The sequence below is a fragment of the Egretta garzetta genome, unplaced genomic scaffold, assembly GCF_000687185.1.
Source record: "Egretta garzetta isolate BGI_Z169 unplaced genomic scaffold, ASM68718v1 scaffold131, whole genome shotgun sequence".
Lineage (NCBI taxonomy): Eukaryota > Metazoa > Chordata > Aves > Pelecaniformes > Ardeidae > Egretta > Egretta garzetta.
In genome coordinates this window covers 321,619-330,757 of record NW_009258478.1, presented here as the reverse complement: position 1 = coordinate 330,757, position 9,139 = coordinate 321,619, and the positions used below count along the sequence as shown (strand labels likewise).

At 44.2% G+C, this 9,139-nt stretch overlaps 1 protein-coding gene across 1 annotated transcript in view; it reads left to right on the top strand.

Annotated features, from left to right (window-relative positions):
- Positions 1 to 9,139, top strand: part of RNF213 (ring finger protein 213) — a 56,854-nt gene that overhangs the window by 43,048 nt on the left and 4,667 nt on the right. Inside the window, exons 51-59 of the mRNA XM_035899235.1 lie at positions 3 to 15; positions 466 to 500; positions 828 to 922; positions 1,674 to 1,833; positions 2,149 to 2,329; positions 3,144 to 3,238; positions 3,821 to 4,072; positions 7,874 to 8,006; positions 8,673 to 8,756. Coding sequence (XP_035755128.1) covers positions 3 to 15; positions 466 to 500; positions 828 to 922; positions 1,674 to 1,833; positions 2,149 to 2,329; positions 3,144 to 3,238; positions 3,821 to 4,072; positions 7,874 to 8,006; positions 8,673 to 8,756 — 1,048 coding nt within the window. The remainder of the gene's footprint in view (positions 1 to 2; positions 16 to 465; positions 501 to 827; positions 923 to 1,673; positions 1,834 to 2,148; positions 2,330 to 3,143; positions 3,239 to 3,820; positions 4,073 to 7,873; positions 8,007 to 8,672; positions 8,757 to 9,139) is intronic.

The window sequence follows — 9,139 nt, the reverse complement described above, 5'->3', positions numbered from 1 at the left end:
CTCTGCGCTGGTACAGTAAGTGCTTCTGACTGGCTGTGAAAGGAACTGAAGGATAATCCTCGGGTTTTGAATGAAACTGTTCCAAATGTGAGGACAGACGCTCCTCTTTCAAGCATGAGTTATCCTTTATAAATTAAGATTTGTAGCTACTGTTTATGTGGGTAATGCACCAAAGTGCATTGAGCTTCTGTTTAGTCTCAAGCTTATAGCTGTTTACAAAGTTTGAAAGTGCAGAAGACCTGCCCTTCTGGCCGCGTTAAAGCAGTGTGAGCAGAAGAAGAGCAGCACTTTGCCCTTCCTGGCCTCTGCTTACTGCAAACTAGGAATGCAGGGGTTCCAATGTGGGTCTGTCACTCCTTTGAGCTTCGGACTCAGTGCTTTGATTAGATCTTGAAGCATGTTTCTTGTGGGTCTTCATAAATGTCTGTCTTGTAATACCGTCCTGTTGTTTCTCTTCCTTGATAGTGTGTCCAAAGGGCCACCCCTGCACTGTAGGAGAGGTAAGAATTTGAGACTGGTGGGTTTTTAACCAGGCAGTGTTTTCAACAATAAACTGTTTTATTTTGTTTACTGGTTTTAATGTTATATTGCACAGTGGTTCATTTTCTAAACTCTGTTTTATTAAACATTTTGCCATTGTAATGTAAAATTTAGAATAGCTCTAGCGCAGCTTATACCATAAATCTAGGAAATGAGAGGCAAAGGTCCTTTGCCCGGTAGCAGTTTTCTAATTAACCGGTTACAGCTGGGATTTTTGTTTCATTCTCTTTCTCTGCTGGAGAGGCTCTTACTCTGGAATTGAATGTTCTCATTTTGTTTTTTGCTAGTGTGGCCGCCCCATGGAAACTAGCCGCTGTCTCGACTGTGGGGCCCAAGTTGGCGGGGTCCAGCATAAATCACTGCCTGGCTTTCAAGAATTCCGGTATGCTTTGATTCATTAACCTTTTCAGCGCTAAATGATGTAGTATTTGCTTGTCATGCTCTCAGGGCAAGAGGTACCAACCACTTCATGCTGCTGCTGGAAAGGTGGCACGTGGGATTCCCCGTCAGCTCAGACACGGGCCTCTGAGGGGAAGAGGCTCAGCTGTTAGGAGTGCTGGGGTAGCTCTGACTTTGCAGAAACTGCCTTATCATAAGATCGAGTCAAGCTGCTGGTTTGAGGTTTTTTTATCTCCCTGCTCATCCAGGCTGATAGAGGTTATGTGGTTCTACGCCAACATACAGTAATAGGCAACGTTTTCTTAAATGGGCCAGCGTGACTGAAGAACTTCTGTCAGGGCTCTGGTGACTATAACTTGTGTTCCCTCCCCCTCAATTCTCTCGATTAGCACTTAGAGCCATTGTGTAAGAATGTTAAAGTTGCTAATTCTAACAGCAGTGGTTTCTCCATCTGTCCAGCACGGAGTTGGCTAGTTTTGCCCTACAAAGCTGGACCTTGTCTCTTTCATAGAAAATGTATTAGGAAGAGATGTCCAAGGAAGAGTAATCAGCCAGCAAAAGCAAATAAAGAGGGTTATTTGTGTACAAAACGTAGCAGAAGTCCTCATTCCCCTGTAGTGCTTTTAATTAGCAGCCTTTATGGCAGTCAAAAAGATGTTACTGGGTATCAAAGACACCTCTTGTGTGGTTTTTTGGTCAAGGCAAAAAAATACTATATATACACTTTCCAACAGGAGTACTGAAGACAGAACTCAAACTGGCCACGTACTTGGAGATGCACAGCATAGAAAAGCAATGGGAGTGTCTGATCGGGCCATGTCCCCAGTTGTCTTCGTTCTGATACGCTTGCTCACACATTTGACGATGTTGCTGGGAGCCACAAAAGATCCTCAGGTATCTTCCAAAAATAGTTCCAAGTGGCCAGATGAAATGTAGTTAATCCTTTGTATGGTGCTGGTCCTTGTATCATATTGCCAAGTAACTAGGGCAGTCTTTGAAGATGCCAGACCCAAATTCGCTTTCCTCCTCGCCCAGGGGTTATTCTGGTTCCTTCATGGGCATATACGCACATACCTGCCTTTATTTGTTCAAGTGGTAGGAATCCTGTAGGACGGGGTCGACTTTCTGGTAAGCCTGTAGTTCTGCATGCCTTGTGCTCGAACTGGATGTTACTGGCTGTGCTCATACTTGCCTTTTGTTCCTCTTTAGTCATTTGACAAGATTATCAAGCCACCGGTAAACAACTCTGTGAGTTTCCTGCAGCAGCATATTCGGGAGGACTTGGCACAGCTGACAAAAATTTTGGGGAAGAGTGTGGATGAGACTGTCAACATCCTTCATCTTGTCCTCAGCAGCCTCCTCAAGGACCCACATCAGCACCCGGGCCAGTGTAAGGAACACTACCTGCCGTATCACACCTGCAAGCTTTAAGGGCAGCAGCTATTTAGCTTCTGGTCAAATAGACCATTCCAAACAGGCAGTAGCTGAGCTGATGAGGAAGATCCAGAAATTCGAGGGTTTTTTGTTGCTGTAGGAAATGAAGAATTTTTGGCTGTTTACTTCTCTTTAGGTCAAATGTGTGGGGTTTGCAAGGTTTGGTGCATAATTCTGAAAAGGAATTATTGAATAAATAACCTCATGACGTGCTGTGACAGCTTTCAGCTCACAAGCAGAGGTACTACTCAAATGCTGTGTATAATCTATATACTGGACTGCCCTCTAAATGACTACCAAGAAGCGATTTGGTGGAAGAGGAATGGCAGAGTATGGTTCACTGTAGAATCTGGAGTTCAAAGCTGACATGAGTCATTGTGCCATAGAGGGATTTATATGCAATAGCCACATTTTTAGTGTGACAGGACGAATCAGTATTCTAAGCTCTGTTCTTTGGTCTGACACTGATCATGGTCTGACCTTGGACAACTTGTTTAGCCTTTCTGGGATTATGAATGATTTGTATAAATGTCCACATCATTCAAATGAATGGCTGGACTGAAGTGTCTGAAAACCTGCAGTCACCGTGTCCTGGTTTGGATGACACTCTCCAGCTAGACTAAGATATTCATTTAGCTTTAGGACCTCTGCAACTGCTCTTGGCTCATCATGCTAACTTGCAAGGATGTCACATCTGAATGCTTAGGGAATCTGTGCTTTCTTTTAACTGAAATGTTGCAAATGTAAGAGACTAAATATTCCTGTTGCAGGGCCAGTTCAGTTTGATGATGTGCTCTCCACCAAACAGAATAGAAACAAATGGGAAGAAATTGTTGCAAACACAATTATTGTTCCTGAATTGGAGGTGAGAAATTTGCTGTATAAAATTTCAGTGGGTGAGCCGTTCAAAATCCACTTATTTGGAAACCTGACCTGCTGTAATATCTGTGCTACCCTTTTCACCCAGCCATTCCTAAAGCCAAGCCATCTATAATGTAGCTGCAGGGTAGCTTTGATTTGTAAGGGTCAGACAACTTTATTCTACCTGTGGAAATGAGTATCTGAGGCTAGAGTTGTGCTATGTTGATTTTCTATAGTTGGAAAAGCAGAAATATCTTAGCTCAATTGAAAGTATTTGTCCAAGTGAGCATATGGTTGCCCCCAATGAATTCCGTCTGCCTTCTATATTCCCCCCCATATACATTATCTCAGGAATGGAAGGCCTGTGAGTTGGATGAGTTGGAGAACAAAGAATATGGTCTAAACAGCTGTCTTGCAGTATGTGTTTTACACGCCTTCCCTAGGAGTTCATCTGCTTTGACAGATTTCTGTGTCAACTGGTCATCAAGGTAGTTAGGGAAATGTACTCTAGTGGAGGTTCAACATGGCAGGACACCGCCAATTCTGATAGAATTTCTCTCTTTTTTTTTTTTCCTCTAAAATGCAGGATTTGGATAAAAAACTTCTGAAGTTAAACAGACAAATACAAGAGGATGAGAGAATTTCTTCCAATCCAATAGTGAAAATAGTGTATGGTGACCCGGTCAGCTTCCTGTCCCAGCTGCCAAAGGACAGTCACATACATCATTCCAAGATGTGGAGCTGCCGAAAGAGGGTTTCAGTGGAGAACCTGGGCCATGTGGTCCAGCAAAAGAATGCCAAGGATGCCGTCCCTCTCCTTTGGATGTTTCTGCAGAAGGTGGGTGTGACACAGGGCTGAGAGACCGCAGTGTTCAGGTCACAAGCACAGACTGGCTGAGGCTGGAAGGGACCTCTGGAGGTCATCTGGTCTAACCCCCTGCTCAGGCAGGGTTGCCTAGAGCCATTGCAGAGTGAAAAATCACTACAGTGGCTACTCCACAGGCCTGTCTGGATGAGTTTTTGGTCATGTATATTTGTGTCTGTGAGACATCTAGTGAAGAACCTTAGAGAATCAGAGAGCATCCAGTGAAGTGGGCAATGCAAATAGGGCTGCATAAAGCCTGGGAAATGCCTCCTGAAGTGGAGTAATTCAGCCAGTTAACAATGTGTGGACCTCGCCGTGCTCCCTGCTGTACCTGGTTTCCATACTCAGAAGCACATCAGGATCTGTAGACCCTTAGCGACTTTTGGAGAGCACCACCAGGCTGCTGCTGGAAAGGTGGCACGTGGGATTCCCCGTCAGCTCAGACACGGGCCTCTGAGGGGAAGAGGCTCAGCTGTTAGGAGTGCTGGGGTAGCTCTGACTTTGCAGAAACTGCCTTATCATAAGATCGAGTCAAGCTGCTGGTTTGAGGTTTTTTTATCTCCCTGCTCATCCAGGCTGATAGAGGTTATGTGGTTCTACGCCAACATACAGTAATAGGCAACGTTTTCTTAAATGGGCCAGCGTGACTGAAGAACTTCTGTCAGGGCTCTGGTGACTATAACTTGTGTTCCCTCCCCCTCAATTCTCTCGATTAGCACTTAGAGCCATTGTGTAAGAATGTTAAAGTTGCTAATTCTAACAGCAGTGGTTTCTCCATCTGTCCAGCACGGAGTTGGCTAGTTTTGCCCTACAAAGCTGGACCTTGTCTCTTTCATAGAAAATGTATTAGGAAGAGATGTCCAAGGAAGAGTAATCAGCCAGCAAAAGCAAATAAAGAGGGTTATTTGTGTACAAAACGTAGCAGAAGTCCTCATTCCCCTGTAGTGCTTTTAATTAGCAGCCTTTATGGCAGTCAAAAAGATGTTACTGGGTATCAAAGACACCTCTTGTGTGGTTTTTTGGTCAAGGCAAAAAAATACTATATATACACTTTCCAACAGGAGTACTGAAGACAGAACTCAAACTGGCCACGTACTTGGAGATGCACAGCATAGAAAAGCAATGGGAGTGTCTGATCGGGCCATGTCCCCAGTTGTCTTTGTTCTGATACGCTTGCTCACACATTTGACGATGTTGCTGGGAGCCACAAAAGATCCTCAGGTATCTTCCAAAAATAGTTCCAAGTGGCCAGATGAAATGTAGTTAATCCTTTGTATGGTGCTGGTCCTTGTATCATATTGCCAAGTAACTAGGGCAGTCTTTGAAGATGCCAGACCCAAATTCGCTTTCCTCCTCGCCCAGGGGTGATTCTGGTTCCTTCATGGGCATATACGCACATACCTGCCTTTATTTGTTCAAGTGGTAGGAATCCTGTAGGACGGGGTCGACTTTCTGGTAAGCCTGTAGTTCTGCATGCCTTGTGCTCGAACTGGATGTTACTGGCTGTGCTCATACTTGCCTTTTGTTCCTCTTTAGTCATTTGACAAGATTATCAAGCCACCGGTAAACAACTCTGTGAGTTTCCTGCAGCAGCATATTCGGGAGGACTTGGCACAGCTGACAAAAATTTTGGGGAAGAGTGTGGATGAGACTGTCAACATCCTTCATCTTGTCCTCAGCAGCCTCCTCAAGGACCCACATCAGCACCCGGGCCAGTGTAAGGAACACTACCTGCCGTATCACACCTGCAAGCTTTAAGGGCAGCAGCTATTTAGCTTCTGGTCAAATAGACCATTCCAAACAGGCAGTAGCTGAGCTGATGAGGAAGATCCAGAAATTCGAGGGTTTTTTGTTGCTGTAGGAAATGAAGAATTTTTGGCTGTTTACTTCTCTTTAGGTCAAATGTGTGGGGTTTGCAAGGTTTGGTGCATAATTCTGAAAAGGAATTATTGAATAAATAACCTCATGACGTGCTGTGACAGCTTTCAGCTCACAAGCAGAGGTACTACTCAAATGCTGTGTATAATCTATATACTGGACTGCCCTCTAAATGACTACCAAGAAGCGATTTGGTGGAAGAGGAATGGCAGAGTATGGTTCACTGTAGAATCTGGAGTTCAAAGCTGACATGAGTCATTGTGCCATAGAGGGATTTATATGCAATAGCCACATTTTTAGTGTGACAGGACGAATCAGTATTCTAAGCTCTGTTCTTTGGTCTGACACTGATCATGGTCTGACCTTGGACAACTTGTTTAGCCTTTCTGGGATTATGAATGATTTGTATAAATGTCCACATCATTCAAATGAATGGCTGGACTGAAGTGTCTGAAAACCTGCAGTCACCGTGTCCTGGTTTGGATGACACTCTCCAGCTAGACTAAGATATTCATTTAGCTTTAGGACCTCTGCAACTGCTCTTGGCTCATCATGCTAACTTGCAAGGATGTCACATCTGAATGCTTAGGGAATCTGTGCTTTCTTTTAACTGAAATGTTGCAAATGTAAGAGACTAAATATTCCTGTTGCAGGGCCAGTTCAGTTTGATGATGTGCTCTCCACCAAACAGAATAGAAACAAATGGGAAGAAATTGTTGCAAACACAATTATTGTTCCTGAATTGGAGGTGAGAAATTTGCTGTATAAAATTTCAGTGGGTGAGCCGTTCAAAATCCACTTATTTGGAAACCTGACCTGCTGTAATATCTGTGCTACCCTTTTCACCCAGCCATTCCTAAAGCCAAGCCATCTATAATGTAGCTGCAGGGGAGCTTTGATTTGAAAGGGTCACAACTTTATTCTACCTGTGGAAATGAGTATCTGAGGCTAGAGTTGTGCTATGTTGATTTTCTATAGTTGGAAAAGCAGAAATATCTTAGCTCAATTGAAAGTATTTGTCCAAGTGAGCATATGGTTGCCCCCAATGAATTCCGTCTGCCTTCTATATTCCCCCCCATATACATTATCTCAGGAATGGAAGGCCTGTGAGTTGGATGAGTTGGAGAACAAAGAATATGGTCTAAACAGCTGTCTTGCAGTATGTGTTTTACACGCCTTCCCTAGGAGTTCATCTGCTTTGACAGATTTCTGTGTCAACTGGTCATCAAGGTAGTTAGGGAAATGTACTCTAGTGGAGGTTCAACATGGCAGGACACCGCCAATTCTGATAGAATTTCTCTCTTTTTTTTTTTTTCTCTAAAATGCAGGATTTGGATAAAAAACTTCTGAAGTTAAACAGACAAATACAAGAGGATGAGAGAATTTCTTCCAATCCAATAGTGAAAATAGTGTATGGTGACCCGGTCAGCTTCCTGTCCCAGCTGCCAAAGGACAGTCACATACATCATTCCAAGATGTGGAGCTGCCGAAAGAGGGTTTCAGTGGAGAACCTGGGCCATGTGGTCCAGCAAAAGAATGCCAAGGATGCCGTCCCTCTCCTTTGGATGTTTCTGCAGAAGGTGGGTGTGACACAGGGCTGAGAGACCGCAGTGTTCAGGTCACAAGCACAGACTGGCTGAGGCTGGAAGGGACCTCTGGAGGTCATCTGGTCTAACCCCCTGCTCAGGCAGGGTTGCCTAGAGCCAGTTGCCCAGGACCAAACCGTTGTTTGATTATACGGTGTCTTCATTCTCATAACTTTCCATAATCTTGAGAACTGCGTGCATAAAATATTGTTTTTTCTTTTAAACATTTAAAAAGTAATTCCATAAAAGTATTCAGAACTGATTTGTCCAAGGACAACCTTACTCTCATAGGCCCCCTTTCCTCTTCCAGGAAACAGAACTGAGGCTGGTTAAATTCTTACCAGAGATTCTGGCGCTGCAGAGAGACTTGGTGAGGCGATTTCAGAACACCACTGATGTCAAGCACTGCTCGATCCGAGAGTTCCTCAATGAACCCCTCTCAGGTGAGAAGACTGTGCCAAAACTCTAATTACCAAAACAAAAACTGCTGGATAGTCCAGTTGAAAATGAAAGTGAAAAATTTTCTTGAGCTTGCAATCTTAAGCCCTCGTATTTTCCTTTCAACTCCCATCCAAATGAATTGGAAGCCTTGGAAAAAGTCATCAGGTGGTTTTAAAGAGAATTAAGCATGTAAAGATTGTTCACAAGGGGTGGGGACTCTGCTCAGAGATAGGCAGGATAAATCCCTGCATGCAGCAGTGGATATGTTGAATTTTTAAGCTCTGCTCTGGAAGTAGGGCTTGCCTAAAAGGTGGAATATATGCCCTTCCCTTCCCTTCATGAGCAGCATACAGACATTTTGTGGCAGCTCCTTCAATTGTGCTTAAGTATAATTACTGATGTTTTTAAGTACTTAAAGGTCATGCAGAATCAGACCAAGGATCCATCCAGCCTTGCAGCCTGAGCCAATAGCAGACAATAATGGAAGAATATAAACAAACAGAGCAAATGGCTCAATTTGATGCCATTAGAAAACTTGTTTAAAGCCTTTCCTGATCTCTCTGAGCAGTTGCCTAGAGTTCACTGGTGTGCTTTGAAAATTCTTGTATTATGGAGTTTCACGGTGTTGCCAGTAAAAGGTGCTTCAGGGTCTTTCTGTTACTCCTCAGATGTGATGCGGGACCTGTTACAGAGGAGAGTGAACGTGTTTCTGTCTGTCTGGAACAAGCTAAGAAGCTCGTTGGACACCCGTGGTGAGTACCTTTATTTCCCACCACAGTTTTGAGAGTGATGGAAGCGAGAGCTTGCCAGTGCTCCTCTACTACAACCCTTTGCCAGTTCAAGTTCCTTCCATCAGGGATGCTGAGACACATCCTCAAAACTGACCTTGGCCTTTGTCCTGGCTTTGGCTGGGATAGAGTTAATTTTCTTCCTGGTAGCTGGTACAGTGCTGTGTTTTGGATTTAGGATGAGACTAATGCTGGTAGTTGTTACTGAGCAGTGCTTACAGAGTCAAAGCCTTTTCCTGCTTCTCATACTGCCCTGCCAGCGAGGAGGCTGGGGGGGGCACAAGAAGCTGTGAGGGGCACAGCCAGAACAGACCCCAACCAGCCAAAGGGGACATCCCATACCATAT